Source organism: Aegilops tauschii, chromosome 1 (genome assembly GCF_002575655.3).
Source record: "Aegilops tauschii subsp. strangulata cultivar AL8/78 chromosome 1, Aet v6.0, whole genome shotgun sequence".
Taxonomy (NCBI): Eukaryota; Viridiplantae; Streptophyta; class Magnoliopsida; order Poales; family Poaceae; genus Aegilops; species Aegilops tauschii.
The window spans coordinates 488,337,870-488,365,773 of NC_053035.3; the positions used below are offsets into that span (position 1 = coordinate 488,337,870).

General features: G+C 42.5%; 3 protein-coding genes and 1 non-coding gene across 8 annotated transcripts; 2 read left to right on the plus strand and 2 right to left on the minus strand.

The window, feature by feature from the left end:
- Positions 1-243: 243 nt before the first annotated feature.
- On the minus strand, positions 244-315 carry TRNAQ-CUG (transfer RNA glutamine (anticodon CUG)). Its single transcript has one exon. It is a non-coding gene; the product is annotated as a tRNA-Gln (tRNA).
- Positions 316-5,538: 5,223 nt separating this feature from the next.
- LOC109736899 (uncharacterized) lies at positions 5,539-17,143 on the minus strand. 4 transcript variants are annotated; one of them, XM_020296114.4, is made up of 25 exons: positions 16,806-17,143; positions 16,567-16,719; positions 15,487-15,646; positions 14,684-15,002; positions 14,448-14,585; positions 14,159-14,357; positions 13,949-14,079; positions 13,371-13,586; positions 12,415-12,581; positions 11,661-11,739; positions 10,734-11,456; positions 10,308-10,654; positions 10,099-10,221; positions 9,914-10,018; positions 9,507-9,722; positions 9,172-9,273; positions 8,327-8,434; positions 8,070-8,180; positions 7,746-7,856; positions 7,493-7,603; positions 7,146-7,256; positions 6,892-6,999; positions 6,569-6,679; positions 6,304-6,414; positions 5,539-6,072 (listed from the first exon to the last, which is right to left on the minus strand). In XM_020296114.4, exons 1-25 carry the CDS (start codon positions 16,906-16,908, stop codon positions 5,832-5,834), a joined length of 4,404 nt encoding a protein of 1,467 aa, XP_020151703.3. In that variant the 5' UTR covers positions 16,909-17,143; the 3' UTR covers positions 5,539-5,831. The 4 variants fall into 4 exon arrangements, with proteins under 4 accessions (XP_020151703.3, XP_020151702.3, XP_073358340.1 ...); XM_020296113.4 differs by having other exon boundaries at positions 6,892-7,002; XM_073502239.1 differs by having other exon boundaries at positions 6,892-7,002; positions 14,448-14,579; positions 16,806-16,964.
- Positions 17,144-17,267: 124 nt separating this feature from the next.
- Positions 17,268-18,494, plus strand: LOC109736914 (uncharacterized). The gene is made up of 2 exons (XM_020296134.4): positions 17,268-17,626; positions 18,140-18,494. The coding sequence occupies exons 1-2, from the start codon at positions 17,268-17,270 to the stop codon at positions 18,243-18,245; spliced, it is 465 nt and encodes a 154-aa protein (XP_020151723.1). The 3' UTR covers positions 18,246-18,494.
- A 3,625-nt stretch (positions 18,495-22,119) lies between these two features.
- Positions 22,120-27,423, plus strand: LOC109736901 (G-box-binding factor 3). 2 transcript variants are annotated; one of them, XM_020296115.4, is made up of 12 exons: positions 22,120-22,297; positions 23,433-23,515; positions 23,868-23,912; positions 24,010-24,102; positions 24,186-24,266; positions 25,191-25,324; positions 25,416-25,461; positions 25,546-25,588; positions 25,855-26,075; positions 26,259-26,336; positions 26,575-26,700; positions 26,816-27,423. In XM_020296115.4, the coding sequence occupies exons 2-12, from the start codon at positions 23,456-23,458 to the stop codon at positions 27,035-27,037; spliced, it is 1,149 nt and encodes a 382-aa protein (XP_020151704.1). In that variant the 5' UTR covers positions 22,120-22,297; positions 23,433-23,455; the 3' UTR covers positions 27,038-27,423. The 2 variants fall into 2 exon arrangements, with proteins under 2 accessions (XP_020151704.1, XP_073358351.1); XM_073502250.1 differs by having other exon boundaries at positions 22,127-22,297; positions 23,437-23,515.
- The last annotated feature ends 481 nt before the right edge of the window (positions 27,424-27,904 follow it).

Below are 27,904 nucleotides of genomic sequence, written 5' to 3' on the forward strand. Positions count from 1 at the left end.
GGTAGGCAACAATGTTGTTGATTTGGATAAATTTACTCTCCTGATTAAGAAATAAGGAATGCCATATGTTGTATGGAAAATTGCATTTCGCAGAAAGAAGTATGGAAAACTGCAAACAAAAATACAAACTCCATGGAGAAGATTCGAAATAATAGGGAGAATCAAATAAGAAAGTAATAATTGGCAATAGAGATACGATCTATTAGGAGGTTGTTCCTGGAAAAATAAATAAGGAAAAAAAAGAGGTCCCACCGAGACTTGAACTCGGGTTACTGGATTCAGAGTCCAATGTCCTAACCACTAGACCATGGGACCACTTGTTGATTCGATTTTCCAGTTTAACATTTCATATAAGCACAGCGGGTCAGGCATCCTATCTGACTGACGGCTGTCGAGTGTCTGAGAAAATAGAGCACGCTTCCAAGGACTGGTCAATCCTCGTATAATTCGCGCCTGTTATCGTTAGATGGATTTCAAGGTAAAGTACTCATCGTCATTGTCGTCAATCACTAGTCCGTGTCTTCTTTTCAGACTAACATTAGTCTGTCATCGATGATCCGTAGCTCGACGTCGTCTTCACGATCATCCTGCTCAGCCTCACCCTCACTATAGTCATCCAGAAGTCCAGCATCACCACCGATAATGCTAGATCATCATTGCACATACTACGATATTCTTTTGAATCAACTGAGCACTAAATCACTTGCAGAGTTTTCAGTTTGTTTTTCTGGAGTGAATTGCAAAAAACCACCACATTCGAAGTTGAAGCATCCAAATGCCACCACATTTCCAGCGCGTCCCAAAAATCCACCACTTTACTTGTAAATTTTCTCAATAAAAACAAATGACCGGTTTGCCGCAGTTAACCCGATTTCTGACAGGGCTGGCCCACCCGTCAGGTGCCACGTGGGCGAGGCCAGACGGCGAGTGGGTTGACGGCCGTTACGGCTGTCGGTACAAAACAGAGCCCCCACTCCCCGCCGCTCCACTCCACTCGCTCACTCTCTCACTCTCACTCCTCTGCTCTGTCCCCTGTTGCCGCCGCCGGAGGCACGGTTCCCTCCCCGCCGTAGAAGATGCCGTCGTGGAAGGATGGAGAGGAGAGCAGCGACGAGGAGGAGCTGGTCGGCATGGATCTGGAGCAGCACTGGGTAAGATATCTGCTTTGCACCTAGGGTTAGGGTTAGTGTTCAAGTGTTCTTCGATTTGAGACCATGTTTGGAGCAGTTGCTATCTTTTCTGCGGTTCACTAGTGTGCTACAATGCAGGCGAACCCTGACACCACTATAGATCCATCCTTCTGTGGTAGAGCTGCAGATGCAAGCATCACATGTAGACTGCACTTGGCCCCATGCATGAAATATGTTGCATTTGAAGGAAAGGACACTGGGAGGAGGTTCTATGGATGTGTTGTTCCTCAGGTCAGTGTTATCAAACTAGGGTTTGTGTTGGTGGTAGTTAGTTTGCAGATGTTTGGAATTGCTGTCAGTAAATTCAGTTAATGAAACATGATTTGGACTGTCTGCAGATGCAAGAATCAAATTATTTCAGTAAATTCAGTTAATGAAACATGATTTGTACTGTCTGTAGATGGATTGATTAATTTATGTCAGTAAATGAAACATGTTTGCAGATGCAAGCATCAATTTATGTCAGTAAATTAAGCAAATGAAACATGTTTTGGACTGTTCTAGAGCTGCAGATGCAAGCATCAATTTCTGTCAGTAAATTGAGGGGATTATCACAATTTGGACTGTGGTACTGAATGAACTAATGTAGTTTGTTGCAGTGACCAAACTTGTTTTTAACAATTCAGTTAATGGTAGTATTGCTCTTGTCATATAAGCTTAGCTTGAACTTCAAGTTTCCTGAATGTCTGTATCTTCAAGTTGCAGTGACCAAACATGTCGGTAAATTAAGTAAATGAAACTTGATGCAGGATGGTATTGACTGTGGAGTTGCTCAGTGGGTTGATGCCCCATGGCCTTCTATTCTGCAAAGATGTTTGGAGAAGATATGGGAGATGTTTCATGAGGAGAATCATGGCAGAATGATTGACCATGAGAAGTACAAGAAAGAGTTGGACAAGGTCAACAAGCAGTTGGATACACTTGGGGATCAGTACAGTCAGCTGGTTGAGGAAGTCACCAAGATGTTTGATTGGGCAGATCAGAACAACAGGGTCATGAGTGATGAAGAGTTCAAGCAGAAGCAGATGGATGTGGACAAGGACATGGAGAAGCTAGCTATCAGCAAGGAGAAGCAGAGTGCTGACTTTGGCAAGATGAAGGAGATGGAGAAGCTGGCTCAGGAGCTGAAGGAGATGAAGTGCATTCTTAGGTCTCAGGGGGAGATCATTAGGAACACAAGGAAGGAGAGGGATGAGATGAAGAAAGAGAGGGACAGGCTGGTAGAGGAGAAGAAGAAGCTGGAGTTTCTGGTGGGTGATCTTATGAAAGCTGGTCATGGCAACAAGGACAAGCTTGCCAAGATCAAGTCAATCCTTGATGAGTGAACAATGATGTTCATCACCTCAGTTATGTTAAGCTAATATGTGGCCTTGGAACAATATAGCTGGCCTTGGGGTTGTATATTTTGGGAATCCCCTAGTTATGTAATGACTGTAATGATTTTCTACAAAACTACCTCCAGTTAAGTTATGTAATGTATGTAATGACTAGCTACAAAACTACCTCCAGTTAAGTTATGTAATGTATGTAATGACTAGCTGCAAAACTACCCCAGTTATGTAATTGTTGATGACCAAGGTGGCCAAAATCTTTTAGAATAGAAGATCAAACAAGGCTTGGGCTCAAGGTGGCCAAAATCTTTTAGAATAGAAAAAGCATCAAATCAAACAAGTAATGATCAGTCAAAATATCAGTCAAAATATCAATCAAACAAGCATGAAACTTTCTCAGATTAGTCACATAGATATGAATGATTTACTGTAATTTTTAGAATTTTTTCTGACAACTTTTAAATATCAGTCAAAATGTGGTCAAACTAGTCAAGCTCAAAGTTGAAATGCATTAAGGCCACAGTAACTGGCCATTCATATCGAAAGCACAAGGCCATAGTAACTGCCATGTTTCTGGCCATGTTTTTACTGCCATGTTTTTCAACTTCTTACTGCCATGTTTTTCAACCAAAAGCACAAGGCCATAGTAACTGGCCATGTTACAACCAAAAGCATAAAGAAAGAGTAGCTGCCATGCTGCCATGTTACATCCAAGGTGGCCAAAATCTTTTAGAATAGAAAATCAAACAAGGCTTGGGCTCAAGGTGGCCAAAATCAAACAAGTAAATTGTTGATGACACAGGGCTTGACTCTTCCTTCCACAGGGCAGTGGTAGACCTGACTCATCATCTGAATCACTAATGCCATAGTCCCCAGGGAAACAAGCAGAATCATCAGATGGAATGAAATCAGGAATTACCTCAATGTCAGCTTCATGGTGTGATCTTGTAGTGGGGCCTGCTTTGCCTACTTTCTTGAATGTTTGAGGAAGAGGTGTCTCAGGTTCTGTGTCTGAGTCCTCTGCCTCTGGACACATCTCTTCCACTTCTGTGTCTCCTTCAAAGTGATGCATAGGATCCTCTCTCTGTTTCCTTTTCTGCTTCAGCTTCTCAATGATTTCATCTTCCTCCTCATTACCTATGTCATGCTCTTCCTCCTCAATGATTTCATCTTCCTTCTCAATGATTTCATCTTCCTCCTCAGAGCAGTCCTCACAGCAGTTCAAATCAACAAACACTTCATCATCAGAGGGGCCAACATCTTCCTGTAATTTCTCTTTGCCCTTTGCTTTCTTCAAATTCATGCTCTGTTGTGTGTTAATATATGCATACTCTTCACCTGGCTCTACAACAGCAATAGGCACAGCATAGAGCTCTTCAACTGTGTCTTCAACAGCAATAGGGAACAATACTCCTGCCTCATCTATAGAAATAATGTTCGAATCCCCCACATTACTTATAGGCACTTGTTCCTCCACAATATTTGACCTGTTAAACTCTCCTGGATTAGGCTCATTAGCCTTAATTACAGTTATGTTGAGCACCTTCTGCTCAGCATAATAGTCTAGCATCTCTTCCACACTATCTTCACTGTCAATAACCTGCATTCCTGCTGCCCCTTTCCTTCTTCTTTCATATAGAACATGTAGTCAGCTTCAGTATATCCCTCTTCAGTCTCTAGCAGTGCTAACATGTTAATATAAGTAATTTCTGACAGAGAAATGGTCCTCTCCAAGTTGTCTCTCCCTTGAAAATGGTACCTTATTTCCCATATCTCATCATCCAAACTACAGAAAATTGAGGAGAATTAGTGCTTCATTGATTCTGTTTTAATAATGTAACATGTTATTCAGACAAGATATTAGCACTATCTTCACTGTCAATAAGGACTAAACAAAGCATTCATGCATAAAACCATAAACCCAGAGCTATATTTCCTACTGAAACATGTTGTACAGAAAAGATATTAACTATATCAGCTACAACACTTGAGTAAACAAACAATAATCTTCAGTAAATAAAGCACTAAAATCAAACTGCCCTAAAATCTCCTAAAATCTAACAACCCTAAAATTTCCTAAAATCTAACAGCCCATTAACAACCATACTGTAACATGATAGGTTTATATGCAATCTAACAACCCTAAAATTTCCAGTGAATCCAATGAAGAGAGGGGTGGAGGGGGAAGAAATCTTACCACACGCCGCCGAACCCTGAAGCCCACTGATGGCCTTCTCCCACGCCTGAAGCCCTGATCTTGCGTGCTAGGGCCGCCGCCGCACGGCGCTCTATGTCCCACTCCGGCGGCGAGGGGGGCGAAGGGGATCGCTCCGGTGAAGGAGCCCGCTGCGTCGGCAAGCTACTGCTGCCGAACCAGTTGTCCACCTCCGAGAACCCATCACCATCGCCTCCAGTCCCTCCGCCGCCTGCTGACTCGCCGCCGCCGCCGGTAGGTTTAGCCGCCGCCGCCATCGCAGGACAGAGAGAGAGAGAGACGGGGGAAAGAGGGGAGAATGGGCCAAGCAGTCAGAGCCGCGACCGCTTTGACCACGCGCGTGCCGTAACGGCCGTCAACCCACTCGCCGTCTGGCCTCGCCCACGTGGCACCTGACGGGTGGGCCAGCCCTGTCAGAAATCGGGTTAATTGCGGCAAACCGGTCATTTGTTTTTATTGAGAAAATTTACAAGTAAAGTGATGGATTTTTGGGACACGTTGGAAATGTGGTGGCAACTGGATGCTTCAACTACGAATGTGGTGGTTTTTTGCAATTCACTCGTTTTTCTGAATGATATTCAGTGTTACTAGATGGCATTCCTGACATGAAACATACTCGCGGCAACTGAGTATGTTGCCATAGAGGGTCTACACCGACTCCAATTGCGAAAATCACATCGACATCAAGATGCACTCTTCATTATCATAGAGATTAGTGGCTGCATGCATCGTCCAGATGCAGAGGCCGGGGGTCCTCCTCCTTTTGTAAAAAAAATTTATCATAGAGAATGAATCATGCAAGTTAAACAAAGAGAGCAGAGCACTGTGTTCCCATAGAGCCACAATACGATTGGCTAGTACATTTGGAAATATGGCAACACTGGCCGGAGAGGCTCTATCCAAAACTAACGCGAGGACCAGCCTGGAAAACCAATCATGTACAAAAACAAGAGCCTGACAACTCAATTTCCATCTGCTTACTGCCAATTTGCAGCTTCCGACTCAGAAGCACGTCACCTCACCATAGAGCAGTAGCAGACCACCTACTCCAAACAGCTGCAGTGTCCGACTTTTCACTAAATAATTTCAAGTAAACTACTCGTCGTCGTCGTCGTCAATCACCATCCTGTGTCTTCTTTTGAAACCAGCCTTCTGACTGGCATTAGAGCCTGTCATGTCCCCAGATTCAGGCATGTCTCTGTCGTCGATCGTCCGTTGCTCAGTATCTTCACGACCATCCAGCTCAGGCTCACTCAAGTCATCCAGAAGTTCAGCCTCACCAGCATCACCACCGTTATCGTTAGATGAGTTCAGCTCCTGATGGAGAGGGGCGTCCCTGAAAAGTGAAGTTCATTTCATAATCTTCAAAACAAAATCATAATTTCACATATTATAGTAATTAATGTACTATCGATGGTTATTGATGCCTGTCTGTTTCAGCTTTCACTAGGCAAAAGTGCGTGTATCAGAAACAGTATATGAGCAAACATAGATATTAAGCTATTCTGCCTCAAATCAATATTAAGCTATTCCAAGTATGTCAGGTAAATAGCTTAAATGAGCTTACATGACATTTGAACCCATAGTCTCATTGTCCGGAACGATGTCCTTCAAAGAATCTTGGTGTTCTTGTCTGTTCTCTGTAACATCTGATGTAGATAACCTTCTTTTCTTTCCTCTGTTGTTTTAAAAATAGAAGGAACTAGTCCAGTCAAAATGTGTGCAAAGGAAGAAATCATAGCATATAAATTGATGGTGTTTAACAAATGGCATCATGAACATTCAATATTCAGTTCTTATTTCTTAATGTATGTAAAGCTGAATGAGCTCACCTAAGCAGAGATCCTATGGTTTCATCATCAGAATCTGTGCCCTGCGAAGCCTCTTGATGCTGTGATATACCTGGTGGAAGATCCACCGATGCCAGCTCCTTATTTTTGGGTCTGCAATAGATGAAGGGAAAAACTCGATACGTCAAAACAGACAAGGCAGCATCAAGTACTATAGTAATCATTATTGCACATACTATAATAAGGTACTCTAGATGGTTATTCATGTCTGTCTGTTTTCAGCTTTCACTAAGCATAAAGTGCATAGTATAGGAAACAATGTATCTATTCCAAGTATGTGAGGTAAATTACTTATACAGGCTTACATGATATTTGAACCGATAGTCTCAACGCCCCGACCAGTGTTCTTCGAAGAATCTAGGTCTTGTTTATTCTCTGCAATATCTGATGTTGATAACCTTTTCTTCTTTCCTCTACTGTTCAAAAATAAAAGTAATTAGTCCCATTCAAATGTGTTGAGGGAAGAAAAACATACCATATAAATCAATAAGTATTAATAATTGGCATCATGAACATTCAGTAATCAGTTCTTTATGTATATGAAGCTGGAGGAGCTTACCTAAGCAGAGATCCTATGGTCTCATCATCAGAATCTGCGCCCTGCGAAGTCTCTTGATGCTGTGATATACTCGGTACAAGATCCACGGACGGCAGCTCCTTATTTTTGGTTCTGCAATAGATGAAGGGAAACACCCAGTGTGTCAAAACAGGAGGCAGTATCAAGTACTATAGTAATCATTATTGGACATGATATAGCAAGGTACTCTCACTGGTTATTGATGCCTACCTGCTTTCAATTTTCACTAGGCATAAGTGCATAATATGGAAACAATATAAGAGAAAAAATACAGCCTTGAATATTAAGCTGTTCCAAGTATGTGAGGTAAATAACTCATATGAGCTTACATGGCATTTGAACCGATAGTCTCAACACTCAGACCAATGTTCTTTGAAGAATCTAGGTCTTCTTGTTTATTCTCTGTAATATCTGACGTTGATAACCTTTTCTTCTTTCCTCTGTTTAAAAATAAAAGTAATTAGTCTCATTCAAATGTGTTGAGGGAAGAACATCATAGCATATAAATCATTGAGTTTAACAATTGGCATCATGAACATTCAGTAAGCAGTTCTTGTTGTATATGAAGCTGAATGAGCTCACCCAAGCAGAGATCCTATGGTCGCATCATCAGAATCTGTGCCCTGCGAAGCCTCTTGATGCTGTGATATACTTGGTGCAAGATCCACGGATGGCAGCCCCTTATTTTTGGTTCTGCAACAGATGAAGGGAAACACTCAGTATGTCAAAACGGACAAGGCAGCGTCAAGTATTATAATAATCATTATTGCACATGCTATACTAAGATGTCTACATGTTTTTCAGCTTTCACTAGGCATACGTGCATAATATGGAAATAATATACGAGAAAACATAGAATATTAAGCTGTTACAAGTATGTGAGGTAAATAACTTATATGAGCTTACATGATATTTGAACCGATAGCCTCAACCCCCGGAGCAATGTTCTTCAAAGAATCTAGGTGTTTTTGTTTATTCTCTGAAACATCTGATGTCAATAACCTTTTCTTCTTTCCTCTACAGTTTAAAAACAAAAGTAGTTAGTCCTAGTAAAATGTGTTGAGGGAAGAAAATCATAGCATATAAACCAATGAGTTTTAACAATTGGCATCATAAACATTCAGTAATCAGTTCTTGATGTATATGAAGCTGAATGAGCTTACCTAAGCAGAGATCCTATGGTCTCATCATCAGAATCACCCTGCGAAGCCTCTTGATGCTGTGATTTACGCGGTGAAAGGTCCACCGAGGGCAGCTCCTTATTTTTGGTTCTGCCATAGATGAAGGGGAACACTCAGTATGTCAAAAGAGACAAGGCACATCATAAAATAATTTCTTATATCTGTGGCATGTTCACACTCTGTTCTTAGGAAGGGAAAATGCAACCTAGAGTCCTAAATTAGTTGCACATTTTGCCTATGATGAAAGTAAGAAAAACTAACTTGACAATACATGCTATGGACTGTAGTCTAAAGAATAAATGGCATACAAGATCAAATAATATGATTCTGTTTTGCAGAAACAAATGTTTTTTCATACATCCCATGGCATTTCTGTCGTAATTACTGGCAACTTCAAATAGAGTTAAACAAAAAATATCTAAGTTCTTTATTGATTTCGATTACATACTGGCAAAATTTCCAGCCATTTTCATCAATCATACTTTCTGATATAAAGGCCTTTTTAATAGCAAAACAGTCTTTTTATAGCTCACACAAAAGCTTTGCATATCCTTTTACAATAATCCTACACCTGCGTAGCTATTACGGGGTACTTACGTAAACCTTCCTCCAAATTCTTTCGGCCCCCCCTGAATTCAACCGGGGTGGGAGGCCCCTTCCCTCTTATCTCCAATCAAAACTCTCCAACTGGCTAAGCCCCGTAAAACATACGTGAAAACCCATGGATGTAGCATTGCTCATCCTTTTATTATGGGTAAAACAAACTCAAAGAAAAAATATCACGCCAATAGAAATAACTCACGAAAGCAACCAGTGTGGGAATTTACCTGCCCTTAAGTGATTGCAATGTTTCTTCATCAGATGATACTGGATGATTATCGTTATTGTCATCCTTACTGCTTAATCGATGTAGCCTTTTCCTCCTGCGCCTGAAAATGCAAGCTAGACTTAATGACAAGTAACAACCAATTAGCTATTAAATCACACTAATTTCTTTTAATAATGTGCTTAGGGCAATGTATGCACTAGTTTTGACATCTTTAACATGTTAAATTGTGGATTCCATCTTACTGATAACTGTGCATAACTGAATTTCAAGCTTGTAATACAGGCTCACAGCCATGGAGGAAGAATGGCACAGCTCGTCCTTTATAATACTCACCGGGTGCTTTCTGGCTTCGGATCATCCAGCACATCGTTTTGTGGTTGTGTAACCAGACCTTCGGCTGAAAGAGATGCCTCTGGAACTTTTGTCCTCCTAGTGACACTCCTGATACCTAGCTGTGTAAGCTTTCGAGAAATTTGAGCCGACGATATCTTTCCACTGGGATCTAGAGCTTCAGCAATTAGATGACTGCATTTACGATCATCCTTATATCTGTAACATACAAGGAATAAATATTCAGGCATCATCATGTGATTCATGCCCAAGTACTAAACAATAAACATTATTACATACTCGTAAGCAGTACAAACATCAGGAACTTATTTTTCGTTCCAGGTTAGCAAAGCATGTTATACGAATTGATCAGTGATCTTATCCTTTCTTGACATAAATTGATCACTTACTTCTCGTGAAGATCTCTGATAAGCTTCTCTTGCTCTTCATTAAAAATGGAACGCCCTCGTCTCTTTGGGACCTCTTTATTCTGAGAGCCTCTAGATATAGTAGTCCTAAATCAAGTAAATCTAATCAAAGAGCTAGTCTAGGGAAAACATCTCTTTTCAAATGCAGAGCTAGATATAAAACAAACCTATCATTATCCTCAGCTTCACCTTCACTGTCTGAAAGTGACAGTAATATGCTCCTTTTGTCTCTGGCACCCATGCTCTTCTGAGTATCACCTTCACGTTCACCAGAAGATGAATCTCCATTCCTGTTCACATGCACACACGAATGGAAATAAATTATCTCATTCACACTATATTAATGGACAATTGGGCATATACAAGACAAACTTACTTATCACCATCATATGGTTCATGTGGTATATCATAGTCAGCTTCATCGTCACCAAGAGAATCTGCTATATTTACTGGACCTCCCCATCCCTTACTTGAACCAACTTCACCACCCTTATTGTTAACATCTCCCTTGAACTCATTCAGTAGATAATCAGCGTCAATGCAATGGCATTCCTTTCTTGTCTTCCAAAAGAGGGCATCAACAAATAACAGTGGCTGTTTTTTCATTGCTCTCACCAACTTCCTTACAATTTTAGAAAGAAAATTTACAATATTTGCATACTCCTTTGAACTCGAAGACTTCTGTTCAGCTAATATATCATAGAAAGTAGTCAGAAGCGATAGCTGCAAAAGACGGGCAGTATAATGTCAGATCCCAAGAAAATACAGCCCTGATGAAGAATATATGACAGTGAGCTATTACCTGATATAGCATTGGTGACACATCTAGATCTTCACAGAATCTCCGCAGCATGCATATGATGTAGTGGTTTGTTCGGAAGGAGTTAGTCTTATAGTACTTCAACAACCAGCATATATTTTGGACAACAGAATTGTTGGCTAGGCTGGATATTAACCGTGATACATTAAAATCAACTTCACTTGTAGCTGGGGGGCAATCATCACTTGAAGAATCTGAAGCATCTTCCTCTTCATTAATGGTATTTCTTTTCTTTTCAGCACTGCCTGCAGAAGATGGATCACCTCCAAGCTGTGTGGTACAAGTATCTTCCTCTTCGTTAATGGGATTTCTTTTCTTTTCACCACTGCCTGCAGAAGATGGATCACCTCCAAGCTGTGTGGTACAAGTATCTTCCTCTTCATTAATGGGATTTTTTTCCTTTTCGCCACTGCCTGCAGAAGATGGATCACCTCCAAGCTGTGTGGTGCTCTCCAGATTAACAGCCGTATCCACAATTGTATCTGGCAGATCTGTGCCATCGGAATCAACTTTTCCTTGCTCTACGAGAGTAGGTTCTGCTAGAGGATCCCCGCTTCTCAAATCTGGAAGTGAATCAGATGTGGCTTTAGTCTCATCTGTTGGGTCTATGTAGCTTTGCTCCACATTCTCTGTTTCAGGTTTGGTACTCTCATGTTTGTCATCTGACGTCTTCTTTTTTCTGCCCTTTCTTGTCCTTTTCGCAACCTAAATTGAGGGGGTGATTAATACTCAGATCAAGAAGGGAGGAGGGTCAATTGCTTCAGCATGAAGCTTGTCATCTTTACATAAGCAGTTGAAATTTGGTACAAACAAACGTAGTTGCTGAAAAATGAAGATCCATACTTGATCTAACTTGTGGTGGACCAGACAAGCAAGAATATATTGATGTTGGGACTGAAAAAAACATACCCTTAAAGCACCACGTGCTTGAAGCTTCTCCATCAGCTGTAGCATGATATGAACTGTTTCTAGTAAATCCGCAAGAGCGCTGATACAGAACAGACAAGTGAAACAATGGTTGGAAGCATATAAAAGTAGAGGATACATAAACTTGGTTATGAAATAACAAAATAGTGTGGACCTCCATTGTGTAGAAACAAACTACATCGAAATCCTTAAATACCCTTTCAAAAAACCACAGGGTACAGGGTGCAACAACTTGCACATTCATAGATCCTACTTTTATCATTAGACATCACAAGAGTTGCAACTTACAATGTGCACCCATAACCCATTAGCTAAATGTAGTAGAATGTGCACCCACTGGTATTTTCAGGTGCAATGGAGGAAAAAAAAAAGTGCACCCACTGGGCCCAATGTATTGGAGATGTACATTGAACTTCTGTAAAGCAGGGAAACAACTAGAGCATATCCCTAATTTTTAGAATGGAAAAATGTTAAATGGAGAACTGCTTGAAGTACATGTTGAGAACAAGACTATTGTTCTAATCGATGTCTATAAGTTGTATATACATGTGGAGCATCATTTCTACCAAGCAGACAAGTATGCACAAATTGCAAAGTAAAGTTTCTATCAAATACATGTCAGCGAAGCATAATAGCGATTTGGTGCTTTTGCATATTCGAAGCTTCATATTTACGCAGCAAATAAAGAGTACATAACATAAAAATATGAATTTCTGAAAAGGAACTTTGTATAAACCTTTTTGGTTGCTTATGAGTATCAAAAGATCTGAACAAGTTCAGGAGAAACTGAGTCAGGCCTTGTTCTGTCTGATCATAGAACAGCTTATACAGTAAAACGCGGGCTGTTTGAGATTCCCTTGAATCTTCAGGATGAACTTTCACCACCAAATATATCATGCCAATCTGCAAAAGGAAGATTGTTCAGTGTGTGGATTCGAATAAGTCAAAGATAGAGACAATGAAAACATACTAAAGGAACACGTTAAGGGAATTATGAAATTAAGCAAGTTCATATTTCTTAAGAAAATTAAATTCTCCTTTTCACACTAGCAATGTATTGTGATTCTCTTAGTAGACCACGTTTAACAGAGTTCTCATTCTCAGAAAACAAAGGATAAATACAAATAACTAGATCCTATATGCAGTTTATGAAGCTTAACAAATTAATATCTAGTTACAAGTTAGGAACTCAGTAGTTGATACTTGGTCATTACCACCAACATTCAGCAAGCAGTGAAGTTGATAAATAAATCATACTACTTGCTGGTAGTGAAATGGCTTCAAACTTTGCCTACTTATGGATAAACAGTAAACAAACCAAGCTCGAGCCTAGTTCAACCTCTACTTTTCTTTTTAATCGATATCAAAGTTGGTAATCCAAATTTGGTTTTGGCGCAGCTATCTGAGTAGTACTCCAATTTACTTGTTATAAATATTTTTCAGGAAAAGAAACTGAACCAAGCTCAACCAAAACAATGGATCAAATTTTCAAAGTTAAGCCTGGCGGATTTTACTCAGACTTCACTTGTTTAAACCATTATTTAGAATGTCAATGTCAACATAGTGGTATGCAAACTGTTCTCAGGCTCATTGGCTCAGAAAAAATAATGGGAGAGAGAAATATGCAACTGGTTATAAAAGATCTAAGTATAGAGTCCCTGTCTTAAATGTATGGAATACATATTTGCTTACCATGTTCTTCATTAAGGAGCCAGCAGCTGAAAGAGTTTTGTAATCCTTAGAATGCTTCAGGTCTTCATAGGCCTCACGCCACCTGGACAAGACTATATTGAACATATCTTCGTTTAATGTGGCTGCAACAGGTCCACATATGTCATCACAAAACGGCAGATCATCACATTCATTGCCTGGTGAAGTCTCGGACAGCTGGGGCCCAGCATTTGATTTCTGAATAAAAGAATGACACGTCACAAAACAGCATGACAACAAGATGACAGACACATTTCTGCATGAATAGTTATAATCATGGTATTCTGTCCAATTAAGAAAATGTATTCCCTAGAAAAAGGCAACAAGCTTGCACATAATAAATCTAGCAAAACAAGACAAGATAACGAAGTTGCATGTATTGTAAAAAAAATCACTGACGTACAACTTAAGTTGCATGCATTGCATTAGTGAAGATAAAATCAACTATATATGATCAGATATTGGCAATTCCAGTCAACATTGCCCAGGTGACAAGAACATGAAACAACAATTAGACATAGGAAAATGCAGCATCACAGCCCATGAGTTCAGTTCCAAACCTGAGCATTTGATGCTTTCTCGTGTTGAAAAGCTAAGACAAAGCAAACGACTTTGAAGAATGTAATGTTATCAGATTTCTCGATAGAATGATGCTGCTTCACGATATCATCACAAACAGACTGCATCAAGACTGAAAAGCACTGTGTTATCTCAAGCTTACAAAAATATAGGATATAGTAATAGTTTGGTAAAAGGAGCGATTAAGTTACCATTATATCCTCCAGATAAAAATTGATCCATGAAACTTCTTAGCATTTCCATAATACCCTCCTTTGGTATGTAAAGAAGTTCATTATCCCATGCTATCCTTTTCTGAGGGCCTCTTTGGACATTACGCATTTTCCGGAGGCTATTTGCAGATGACATTGCTGAGCTGGGGTTCCCTTTGCACAATGACTTAGATCCATCCTGTAAGATCAAGTGCAACACAAAGATTACAACACAACGATTTATCCACTTATGATGTAGAATCTAAAACAGCATTAGATTATATGGTACCACTGCAAGGCATGTAAAAATTCCGTTGAGTGCGTGATTCTCCGCGTTTCTCTGCCTGAACATCCTTTTTTCCTTCTCTTCCTTCTCCATCATCAATCTCAATGAATCAACTGATGTATCATCTCCATTGACCTGCTCCTATGAAACATCGAAAGAGTAACACAGTTCTCATTGTAAGTCATGGGAAAGGGGTCATCTAAAGAAATAGACAAATTAGTTTTGAAGAACAGGTATACCTTTGAGCCTTCTGGACGAACTTTGGCGATCAATTCTGGGTCCCGGCCCAAGAAAAGATAATGAAAGATTTCCAACAAAAGAAGGTTTTCATGCTTGAGATAACCAGAGGGCTCATCAATATGTTGAGCTAGCACTAAGATTAGGTCCATCATATTTTCTTTAAACATGAGCTCTAAAAAGCTGTCAGCCAGGTACAATAACTGGGTAGCTTCCCCAGATGCCTTTTGAGGCAATGTGATTTCTTGAATAGCCAAGACGTTGCGGAATAAAGTAAGCACCAGCTGTACTAGCTTCCAGTCATCTTCCGTGAATGAAGTTCTGATTGCCATTGAAAAGTAAGTCATGAATGCTCAACTTTCTAGAACAAAGGAAACATAGTGTAATTGAACTAGTATAATGTGAACAGAATGGAATGAGAATGACAGAACATGCATGATATTTGCACAACTCTCCTTTATGCAACAAAACAGAAAAGGATAAATATAATATATTTTTAAGGAACAAGTATAAGTCTTTTGGGCACTACATACACTTGAACGGGTACATCAAATACCTTATGTTTGCTCACAGTTTAATTGGAAGAAAAAAATCCCACATGCATATTTTTATTTCATGAGCATAGTCCAGTGCAGATGAAGATAGCAGCTAGCATCAAATTGGCATGCAGATCAAGCATAATCATCTTGCTCATATGCCAATGACATTGATAAATTAGAACTTACAAAATTATTACAGCATAACAAAAGCATGACCTTATCCGATATACAGGTGGAACTCAAAGTAGCAACGGAAGAGAATTCACCTTTCCAAATGATCCAATGGGTCCTCAAGAAGAGACACAATCACTGCGATTGCAACATTCCGTGTGAGTGCAGCCTTCAAATCCCACAGATACTCTATCTGCTGAGCAACATCCTCTGATGAAGGATCGACAGGCATGGTAAGGAATACCAACACTTTCACTTCAAAAAAAAGGAAAGGAAAACATTAGACCTTGTAGTGTCACATCAGTTAATCCAACTGAAAGCACAATGTGTAGCTATATACAGGGGAAAAGACAAACATTACAGTGATAAGACTCAATTCCAGATGAATTACAAGTAAATCAAAATTTGACCATTAGAGTAACAGATATTTAGGTCTACAAGGTCGAAACATGCCACGAAGGTGTGTGCATTCTTATCAGATTACCATATCCTAATCTATAAGACTGAATTACCCCCATCACATTTTCTTATATATTTTACCAAATTTTTATGGCCCAAAGTAGCAATCAAGATTCTGTTTCTCAAGAGATCAATGCTCAAAGATTTACGGCGGAAGTTTGCTAAAAAAATCCACCATGGAGACCAATTCAGTGGCTAGAACAATGTATACTTGTGAATATAGGGAGTAGAGTCTGGGGCCTTCCATGCATAACCAAGTTTATAGTTTTCCTGAAGTTCAAACTACAGATATCCTCAGATAAGAAAAAATGCATACTAACAATAGATAGAGGATACTGTTATTTAACAAACAGACCTGAAATGGCAGACACTACTTGTTTTTGTTCAACAATATAAGCTGGTTGCACACCAGAACTGCACAGGTATGCACAATAGGAGAAATGAAGGCCAGTATCATAATGTGCACATAAGCTTGTTACATAATGATGGCCAGTATCACAGTAGGAGAAATAATATAAGCTGGTTGTTACATAATGTGCACATAAGCTTCAGCGAATCAAGACAGCAAAATGTGGACAGTATCAGAGACTCCTCTACCGTCAAAAATAAGTTCCCTAATCTAATCGCTCGAGACCGTCAGATCTTGTGCGTGTTCCGTCCGTGCAGACCATGACAACAACTTCGGAGTTTCAGGAAGGTGGGGATAGAAAACCTACCTGCCGTGATGACGAGGTTGCGGTCGGACTGGTAGTTCTCGATGATGGGCACCAGATCCCTGGACGCGATCCTCCACTTGCAGACCTGCTTGAAGACCTCCCGCCGCTCCGGGTCGTCCCGCCGCAGCAGCCTCTGCAGATCCTTCAGATTGTCTGCACAAACGCGCGGCGCAGCAGAAGTCAGCGGACACCGAACGGCCGGAGGCGAACGGAAGGGAGGAGGGGCGTGGGGGCGGTACCGAGGCAGTGCTCGCCCTTGACGTAGCCGACGGCGCCCCCGTCGTCGTCTTCCTCCGCGGCCCCGAGGCCGGCGCAGGTGAGCGAGAGCATCGCCGAGTCCATGCCGCTCCGCTAGGGCCGGTGCGTGGAGGCGGGGTGGGGGTGGGGGGGAGGGGTGGATCCAGCGGAGTGGGAGGGAAGCGGTGTGGAGAAGACGATGGATTTGGGGGATTTTTGCCGCCGCCGCGCGCCATTCCGGTGGGGTTTTCCCGCGCTTTTGGCCCCGCTTGGTGGGCCGTCGCAGGCCATCGCTCTCTCTCCCGGTTCCCCCATGGGCTCCTACCCATTAGGCCCAACTACGTGGACCGCCAGCAACTTACGGCCCGACTATATACAGAGAAAAAAAGGAGGAGGAGAAAAAAAAAGGTAAGGATCAGACCGGAGCGAAGCCGGAAGAGAAGAAGGCAAGCGACCGAGCGACGATGTCCATGGCGGTGCCGAGCTCGCTCCGCGCCCTGGCCCCTCCGGCTCTGCTCCCGTACACTCTGGGGACGAGCGGGTCCGCACGCCCGTCGCCGGCGCACCGGGCGGCGCGAGGGATGATGGTGGCCCGGCGGAGGGGCGTGGCGGTTGCGGCGGCGGCGGTGGCGGCGGACGCGGAGTGGCTGGAGCGGCTGCCGGAGAAGGAGAAGCCGCTGTACGCGCACAGCCTGCCGTGCATCGAGGCGTGGCTGCGCAGCGTCGGGTTCGCGCAGTCCCGCGAGGACCGCGCCGTGTGGGTCGCCGAGACGCCGCTCTGGCACGCCCGCCTCAGCCTCGACGTCACCGACCTCCACATCAGGTAACCCACCCGCGCACCCACGCCGGCCGCCGCGCCGCTCTTCTGTAGAAAAAATAAAACTCTCTCTTGACTGAAGAGGAATTGGAGCGCGCTGTGCGGCGATTCTGCTTCAGACAGTTCTTGCAGCTCAGTTAGCCCAATATAAGCAATCGACTTGTCAGATTGCTTGATAGTGCAGTTCATCATTTTGATCATCCCAAGGATTATGGTTCAGCTAATGTTCTGCAAATCCTCTACCGAAAACCAAGTTGACAGTGTGATTACTGCTCTTTTATTCAGAAAGAAATGATGTGCCCTTTTCAGATCATACTATTGACTTCATAATTTAGCACCCCCTGACCACCTGAGTTCCAAGATCGAGCTGCATCCTCATAACACCAAATGCAATGCTTCCAGTGTGTTCTCATGGCACTACTAGAAAGCATGAAATTCTTTGCTGATCGTCTGAATGATTATTTGCCAAGACACTGATTATTATCACTGAACCCTACTATGTTTAATCGACGTAATCAGATACCTGAAGAGCGGCCCCGGGAACCTGGAGAAGGACATGGAGAGGAGATTCAGCTACGCCCTGAGCAGACAAGACATCGAGAACGCCATCCTCGGCGGACCTTGACAATCAATCCCCATCCACCACACAGCTCGATCGAAACCAGGACCTTCCGTCCAAGCACGACCACCCCATGCAAGATCCCTTGTTCAAGTGTGATGTAATACCAGAATTCAGCTCTGTAATACTAATTTCAACGTGGTTAATCAACACAAGCGAGATAGGATTCAGTGCCAGTGTCGCCTCTGTTTTCAAGCAGACCTGTACAGACATTTTCTCCGGATTGATCTTTTCTAAAAAAACATTTTCTCTGGATTTCTGTTGATGACACGATGATCAGATGTTTGATGCCAGTTTGTTTCTGCATCCAAGATGAAATGGCTTTGCAAGATTCACCTGCAAAAACGGGTGTAGCTTTGCACAGTAGAAGTAGAAGCAAGTGTCAGTCTACTTCGAGTCTGAACCCATTGGGTAACAGTAGGTGGCTCAGCTCAGCTTCTTTTTCTTTTCCTTACGAGATAAGCTTTTTATTTTTTTATTTTTTTTAGGGTTTCTTCTTTTTTTTATTTGATGATGAGGAATAGTAGTGGCTGAGCTGGTCCAGTAGAATCAGGCCACCACGCTTGCCCCGCGGCCCGAGTCCGTCCGTCAGGTCGATCGTGTCAGAGGATAAGCGGGCTATCCTTCTAGCCCCGCCTGAGCTGGCACCTAGTCACGGGCGCCTCCCACCCACCCCCTCCACACGACGCGGGCCACGTGGCCCACCAATCAGCCGTGGCCCGGCCGCTACGCGAGGGGCCGGCGTAGGTTCTTGGGGCGCACATGGGCGGGGCGCACACGTGGTGCGAAAGCCCGTTCCGCTGGGGCCCGCGCGGGAGGAAGCGGCCACCACGTCACCTGCATGACCGGGACGCCGCGCTGGCCCTCAGGGCGCGCGCGCGGCGACGCGTAGCCCGGCGGCGCGGTCGACACGTGGGGAATGGGTGGTGCGGGGTGACGCGGGATCGGACGGGCGGGCCCCACCCCCACCCGCCGTTGGCCCAGCTCACCGATCCACTTGCACCGTCGCCCATCCCGTGATCCCAGGCTAGCTGCACCCCGCAACCTACACCGCTGTGTGCGCGTTTGGTTTTTTCGTTCGGGAAATTAGCCAAAAATTGCTTAGTTAGTATAGGAAGCTGGCAAAATATACCTTTGCTTCATCGTTTCGGCTCGGCACGCCAAGTGTTTATTGGCGCACAGTGCCTTTTTTTTTGTCTGCCGTCACGTTTATGTTCATGCTGTCTCATAAGTATTGCTTTCTTTTGAGAATATTTTGTTAATTCAAATGTGTGTTCAAAGTTTTCAATTACGAATCATTTTCATTGGCAACCCACAACACTTCTTACATAGCAGAATGTTGAAAAAAATGAGTTTGTGCCTATGCGTGAGCTAACAATTTTCAGTTTAAACGGGTTCGAGCGGATAGCTATATGTGACTCGATATGTGCACAAATTATGTATTGCCACACAACCTTTTTTGAGGTTTTCTTCGTTAAATCTCAGAAGGCCAATGCATGAAGCTGTAGTCCATGTTGGAAAATTGACAAGAACACGAAGCTACTTGTAAAACGTGTGCCTATGTATGAGTTAGCGATTTTTACTTAAATGGTTCAGAAGGAATAGCCCGATGTGACTCAATATGCATGTGATTACATGATATTAATGGTCACGCCACCTTTTACTGAGGTTTTGTTTACAAAATCTCACCTCTGTATAAATAGCAAGACCTAGTGTCTGATAATGATCAAGCTTTTAAATCTAGGACGACATGATCGATATACCAGTTTTGGAGCCATACTGATACAAATATAATATGTCATTTTGTAAATATAATTTTTCATATGCATATCATCCGATATGGACCGAAATATTGATCGATATAGTCAATATATATCTGACCTGGAATGCCATTGATATAGACTGGTACGCCAATGGACACAATTATTAATCAAAAAGCTGTAAAAAAATATAATGTATTTACAACTTCATCGTATTATAAAGTCATGCATAATGTTTTGTAGAAACACATATATAACATATTGCTTTTAATCTTCGAGATTATGAATTTGTCTTAAATAGTTTCTTAATCAACAATTTCATAAAATAAGATTCTAAATTTGTTATTTTAGAGCATTGACACCTTACATTTTGTTTTTACTAAAGATATTTTCTATCATATATCAACATATCGTTCGATATACCACCCGATATCCGACATCCGATATGTTCAAGTCAAATCGATATGAATCTAATATACAATATTCTAACCTTTGTAATGATAGTCTCACAAAATGTTGCCTTTCTTTTGAGAAAAATATTATGTTAAGTCAAGTGCATGCTCAAGTTTTCAATTTTTTTAATGAGAAATCCACAATACTTCTTAAAGATAAGATTGTGCAAATAGTACTTATTTTGAGCCTGTGCATATGTGTGAGATATCGATATTTAGTTAAATGGGCCAGAACAAATAGCTCGATGTGATTCATATGTGCACAAATTATGTAAAATTATCGCACCACTTTTTTATTGAGGTTTGTTAGCTAAACCTCATCTATCAACAAAAAGCAAGGACCAACTCTTGATATTGATAGTTCATGCTGGCAATTTGGCAAGAACATGATGCTACTTCTGAAACTTGTGTCTATATGGAGCTAACTATTTTTTGTTAATTGGATCTCAAGGATTAGCTCGATGCGACTTGATATGCGCGTGAATCTGTAAAATTAATGGTCGCATCACCTTTTATTGAGCTTTTGTCCGTAAAATCTCATCTCATCGCTCCCTTACTTGACACAGGATGCCGCTCGATCATCATATATTGCCTCTGTCACTTAAACATAAAAAAGCATTCTCGCTCATCTTGCACCTTGAAAGACACACCCCGGGCTATCCACTTTAATCTACTTCATTCTGGATGTTCTGTACCAGAGATCAAGTTGCGGTTTTATACAGCAGAGCTGGTCTCGCACCACCATTTATTGAGGTTTTGTTCACTAAATTGCATTTATCTACAAAAAGCAAGGGCTTATGCCCGACATCGATTAGTCCACATCAGCAAAATTGACACGAACACATGTGTCTTGAATCTTGGTTTGAGACTAACTGAGAAAATAACACACAAAGCACTTCATTGCCCCCCTCTTGATTAAGGTTGCTGCTCAATCATACATATGTTCCCTCCATCATCCAGCCATAAAATAAGGCATTATCTTATACAGTATGAGACAAACAGGTACAAATTATTCGTGCTCCCCCTTCACTATGTTTTTTTATAACTCCCCTTTAACTATCTTATTTGAACATACGAATCAAAGGTCTTTTCTCTAATCTACTCCCTCCGTTCATTGAATCGGCGACATTTAATATGGAGCGGAGGGAGTACTTAATCTAGATGTTCTCTAGCAGGGACTTGCATCGCGGTTTTATCCGTAGAAACTGGTGATTTTTTTACATCTACAAAATATCTTTTTTCATGATCACCTATAAAGTACTCCCTACGTTTCTTTTTAGTATGCATATAAGATTTGGTCAAAGTCAAACTTTATAAAATTTGACCAACTTTATAGAAAAAAATCTTAACATCTACAATACTAAAGCTATATGGTATGAAAATTAATTTCATGATGCATCTAACTATATTAATTTCATATTGTGAATCTTGATATTTTTATCTATAAGATTAGTCAAAGTTAATAAAGTTTAACTTTGACCAACTCTTATATGCAGACTAAAAAAACGGAGGGAGTATCTCTAGGAGAGAATAAAAAAAAAAGAATGTTTGCACCCAAACCTGTGGGGCGCGAAGCGGGGTGCCCGTAGACAGCCGCTGACCCATGGCGCGCCCCAGTGGCCCAGTCCTCATCACATACACGTGTCCCGTGACGTGGCTCCAGCCTTTCGCGCCCCCCTCCAACTCTCCTTCCCCTCCCTCGCCTCTCCTGTCCGCCCCACCAGCACCACCATCACCATCTCCCTCTCACCGCGCACCTCCTCCCCGGAACCACCGCGCCGGCCCGCCCCGCGCCGCCGCCCGATCCGCGACAGCCAGCCCCGCCGCCCGGAGACCACCCTTCCAGGTGAGAGATCGACTCTCCCCCGCCCCCGCCCCCGCCCCGTGCCCGTCCAGTCCAAATCCGCGCGCAATGCTCGCCCAATTCCGCCCCGCTCGCCCTCGTCTTCGCCGTTACGAATGCGCCCTGCGGCGGGAGGGGAATTCCCCGAGCGTCCGTCCGGCCGTCCGTGCTCGACGGGCGAGCTCGCGCGCGTCCGGGCGGGCGGCACGCGCCTCGCCGGGAATTGGTGTGGTCCGGGCTCCCCTCCCCGCGCCGCCGTGGTGAATCCCCTCCGATTTTGGTAGGGAGAGTCCCGTGCGTACGTAGGAGTAGTCGAATTCCCTTCCGGTGTTCGAGGCCGGTGCCGGAATTGGTAATAATACTAATACTACTAGTAGTACTAGTTATTAGCATTTTAATTTAGTAGAAGTATATACAGCCAGGGGCCGGCCGTTCGAGATTGGTTGGGGAATCAACCTGCCTGCTGTTGTTAGTCTACGCTGCAGCAGACCGACAGTGATGTCGCTGCTTCTCTGAGTTGTTGCGTGTGCGCTTGAAACTGGGGACTTGGAGCATGCTTGATGCATTTGTGCCTGCGCTTGGAACCTGCTGTGTTTGGGGGTACTGTTTCACCCGGCACCTCTGACCTCCGGACAGAGGAAACTCTTTCTTCTAGCGGTAGTTTGCACTTTGCTGACAGAGGAAACTCTCTTCCTTTCTTCCGGTGATGGTTTGCACTTTGGTTGGTGTGAATATTCCAGCATCAGAATTCTGGAACACCACGGTGTCTGTTTTCAGGGTCACCCTCTACCTTTGCGTGAAACGCATTCCACCATACGGAAGATTGTACACATCATATATGAGATTAAGTCACATGAACAGTCTATTTTCTTTTCGGGAAGAAACACTCTGGTTGGTTGGTTCTGTTGCGCCCCGAAATAAATTGCCAGTATGTGTCAAAACTCACTTTTGATGAAAACTGCATATTGCAAGGGAGATGCGCTACAGGTTTATTGTCCGCGGTGCTACGGAATCTCTCACCCACGCTATGCCCGGACCCATGAAAAGCTAGCACATGTGAAAGCTTACTTCACCTGTACTTTTAGTTGAGTAAATTAGTATATGGCATGTCGTTACAGTCTTGAATTCTACATGGCAGACAGGCAGGCGTTCAGTAAAGGCATGGCGCATGATGAAGCTGTGGCTGCCCAGAAGACTGGGAAATCAGGTTCACCTCCTAAGGTAAGAATCGCTGATTTACGAGTATCCGCTGACTACTAAGATGCTGCTTTCAAAGACAGGAAACTCTGATTTAAGAGAACTTGCTGACTGCTGACTTGCTGAGAAATTGTCCGACCTTCTATGGCATGATCTTTCTGGAAATTAGTTGTATGATCTGTTATAAGCAATTCATTGCCAAAACAAATATCTATGTATACAATTTTAAAAATCTGTAAATGCAGCAAAGAACACCACTGGTATCACTGGCCTTCAAAAATTAATATGCAGTGTCGTTGCCTTCTTGGTCTGTCAATACAACTCACCGGGAAATTTCATATGTGACAAATGGCTTATGGATCACCATCATTTGCAGGATCAACCAGCTCCCAGTCCATATCCTGATTGGTCGGCCATGCAGGTTGAGTGTTTTGCCGTTCTCTTCATCTCTGCAGCATATGATGTCACCCCCTTTTGGATAACACAGTAATTTAAGCACTAACATCAAACCTTTACAGGCATACTACAGTTCTGGTGTCATGCCACCGGCATATTTTGCCCCAGCCATGGCTGCGGGTCATCCACCTCCACCTTACATGTGGGGTCCTCAGGTATTTGTTTTTTTATCTCTCTGTACAGTGGTGTTTCTTCATGCACTGTATTGAATCCAAGTTCCTTCTCTTCATCTCTGCAGCATATGATGCCACCCCCTTTTGGAACGCCATATGCAATGTACCCACATGGTGGAGCTTACCCGCACCCGCTTGTGCCCATGGTAAACATCAGATTGCCCTGTGCTTCTTTGCATTTTGCTTAAATAAAACTCAATGTTTGAAGACGACTGCAACAATCATTATTTACTTTGCGAGGACGTAAGTGTGCCAGACTGCTAAATTGTTTTATTATTCCTACAATATAAACTAGGGGATAACACTGTCCCTATAAATTCCTTTTTTCCTTTTCTTTTTTGTCCAGAATTGAACAAAAAAGAAATCATGGAAGATGTTTTCTCCCCCCATTAAGTCCGAGCCATAGAGTAAGAGTGAGATGAGTTTTCCAAATTCATCATAGACTCTCCCTATGGCTTGATAGAAGTAAGAAGCAAAGAGTTGTAACTTAGCAAAAAAACGGATTTATGCACCTTTTGTGAAAAACAAGACAAAATATATGTTATCACCATCTGGAGTAGTAGTATTGTGGTTTGAAGGACACAAGGATAGTAGAGTTCCATTATGTTGACTATGAACTTCAATTAAAATATGTTCCAGCACACTGCAATTTCGGAACAACCTAACATAGAAGCTGTGTTAGGAAAGATGTTACTACACTGCAATTTCAGAACAATCAAATGTTAAAGGGGTCATGTTGATGTTACTCGGATACTATTATGTTTCTTTTGGTGTGCTGTAATTCACCACCAGCTGCATAGAAGATCGTTTTTAGGAAAGATATATGGTGTGGCTTGATTATCAGAAGAAAAGATCTATAGTGTGCATCTGTATTCTATAACTTCTATGCAATATCAGATTCATACTCATTTGTAATGATCTATCATGCCCTTGGGCCATACTCATTTCCATAGTTATATTTTACTTCCAGCATCTGAACCTATTATGTTGTTATCTTCCTTGAACACAACTTCTAAGTTTCTCGTTCGGATTATTTCTGTTCATCTGATTTTTGTCTTGATGCTTTCAAGATGGCAAGTCCATTGAGCGTGGAGCCAGCCAAATCTGCAAACAGTAAGGATAAAAGTTCCAATAAGAAACTTAAGGAAATTGATGGGTCTGCAGTATCTACCGGCAGTGGTAACAGTAAAAAAACATCATCCAGGTATTTACATGCTTTTCTTCTGTTTCTGGAGTCAAGTATTCCCGTCCTCTTCTGGTAAACTGACGCTACTCTCTTCTGATGGTCAATTCAGTGGGGATTATAGTGGAGAAGGCTCCAGTGATGTTAATGATCTGAAGGTACCAATTTGGATGCGTGGTTGTACATGTATTATGTTTAGTGTCTGGACAATCCTGATTTAGGCTAAAACTTTACATGTTCAGGTGAGCGGGACTCCTAGGAAACGGAGCTTGGATGGTGGATTTGGTATTTCACTTTTCTAACGACTTGTTTAATTTTCAGAGGTTCTAGTATCAGTACCTACTTAGATTAGTCATTCTGCTGCATTAGCCATCTTGCACTGTAACACTTCTCTTATGCTTTTTTTTTGGTAGGCAAACTTGCATCTTTTTTCCTTTGCTTGGAAAATAGATACACTTGCTTCTTTGAGTCGCTTCGTAGCTGTAATCAAGTCCTATCCTAAGTTTCACTGTTGGCAAGAAAGTGGCTAATACCTTAAACCTTTTCTCCAGACACAGAAGCAACCGCGGCAGCAAGGAATAAAGATGTTGTAGCTTCTAGTCCTATAATTCGAAATGGTGCAATTTTGTCAAATCAATGCTTTCCAGCTCCAGTCATTAAACCCAGTGTTACCAATGTTGCTAATTCGAGGGCAATAGGCACACCGGTGTCTCCACTGCCAGGTGTTATGGGTCCAATTCATACCGGAATATCAACTGAATTATCATCTAAGGTACATTCCATCTATTGTTTGTTTAGATCCGATAGAAAATCTGGATTATGACTGGTTTTTTCACCCAACAACCCAATTCCTAGCGTTTTTTGTTAGGTTATTATTATTGTTACCGCCAACAGTATGTGCTAGACCATTTCTGTTTCAGGGATTGACTTTGTTTTTTGAATTTCTCCATGCCAGGATGAGAGGGAAGTAAAGCGTGAAAAGAGAAAGCAATCAAATAGGGAATCTGCTAGACGGTCGAGGCTGAGAAAGCAGGTATATTGTGTTGGCCTCATTTTCCTATTAACTCATAGGCTCTCTTGTATGTACTCTTTGATGAATGTGTTGCAATGTAGCAATATCCAATCCTCGAAAAGGGAAGGCAGTATCTGGAAACATGGACACGAAGCCGAATTGAATTTTCTCCCATATATGATTTACAAACTATTCTTTGCATCTTAGTACAGTGATACTGGGACGCGGTACTCCATTTGATAGTGTCCTTTTGGTGCAGGCTGAGACAGAGGAATTGGCCACACAAGTAGAATCGCTTACAGCTGAGAACACGTCTCTAAAATCTGAAATCGGCAAGCTAACGAAAAGCTCCGAGAAGCTCAGAATAGAGAATTCCGCTCTAGTGGTATGGAACTTTTTTTTTTCAGTGATAACTGGTCTATCTTTACCATGTTCCATAGTTTGTTCTGGCCGGTGTTTGAATCTGCCTTTCTCTAACGGAAGAACACATCGTATCCCAGGTGAAACTTAAGGGCACCGCAGCACCGACCAGCGCAGAAATGCCTCTGGACAAAACAGCAGTTGCTGCACCCTCCTCCTCTCCTCGTGTCGTGGAGAATTTCTTGTCGATGATTGACGACACAAGCAAGTCAGGTGTAAAAAATCACATGGAGCACAGCGAGCCCAAGCTCCGCCAGCTCCTCGGCTCCAGCGCGACAACGGATGTTGTGGCTGCAAACTGATTGATCAGCCTCTCTCTGGCGCAGACTAATACCTTGCATGCGGCCTGGGGTTTCAGCAAGCTCATGCTGCTCACATAACATATCGGCGTGACAGTGTAGGTATTTTTATTTGGTGAGTATATTCAGGAACTCCGGCGGTCATATCTACTCCGTATTCCGGTTCCCGACGGCTACTGTACTGTAGGCACTGATGCTGAAGTCTCGTTGTGTCCATGTTTACACTGTAATTTTAATGAGCAGTGTTGTAATATAGGGGTGTTGCGCTTCATGCCAACCTTTCTAAAAACCTTTTGAGACCTCTGAACGTGTGGTGCCATACAAACTAAAACTGTGAAGACAGTATATGCAAGAGGTTGTGTGAAAATATACCGAAATTAAGTGTTTAACTTGGACCCATGTGTGTTGTTGCAATTTGTGCACTTTGTTTTTTGAGGAATCACTGCATAGGCACGCTGGCACAAGGTACATCTGCCAAGAATCGGTGTCAACCTTGCTGTTCAGTTTCCTTAACCGATGACACCGTAAAGTCGTCTATGATATTGGTTTGAGTAAATAGCATAAAACTACCACTTTTCGTGCTAGGGTTCTAAAAAACCATCATTTTTTGTTTGTGACTGATACCTATCACTTTTCTCGTCGGCTGTCTCAAAAAACCCAAATCGCCCGTTGCTAGCGTTTTGAACCGTTTTCTGACGGTCCGGGCCCGCCTATCAGGCCACGTCAGCGTCGCGCGTGACGGCGAGGCCGTTAACGGCCGTTACTCGGACCGAGCGGTGCGGTCGGACCGCACCCGCTCGCTCGCTGCCTTTCTCTCTCTGTCGGCCGCATCTCTCTCTCGCTCCTCCTTTCCCCGTGCTCTCTGTCTCT

Coding starts and splice junctions, on each gene's coding strand:
- LOC109736899 (XM_020296113.4), bottom strand. CDS start 16,908: ATGGACTCGGCGATGCTCTCGCTCACCTGCGCCGGCCTCGGGGCCGCG. Junction 13,587..13,948: donor AGAAAGCATCAAATGCTCAG/GTTTGGAACTGA, acceptor TCTTTTATTCAG/AAATCAAATGCTGGGCCCCA. Junction 8,181..8,326: donor ACCATAGGATCTCTGCTTAG/GTAAGCTCATTC, acceptor TTTAAACTGTAG/AGGAAAGAAGAAAAGGTTAT.
- LOC109736914 (XM_020296134.4), top strand. CDS start 17,268: ATGTCCATGGCGGTGCCGAGCTCGCTCCGCGCCCTGGCCCCTCCGGCT. Junction 17,627..18,139: donor GTCACCGACCTCCACATCAG/GTAACCCACCCG, acceptor CGACGTAATCAG/ATACCTGAAGAGCGGCCCCG.
- LOC109736901 (XM_020296115.4), top strand. CDS start 23,456: ATGGCGCATGATGAAGCTGTGGCTGCCCAGAAGACTGGGAAATCAGGT. Junction 23,913..24,009: donor CTGATTGGTCGGCCATGCAG/GTTGAGTGTTTT, acceptor AAACCTTTACAG/GCATACTACAGTTCTGGTGT. Junction 26,076..26,258: donor CAACTGAATTATCATCTAAG/GTACATTCCATC, acceptor TCTCCATGCCAG/GATGAGAGGGAAGTAAAGCG.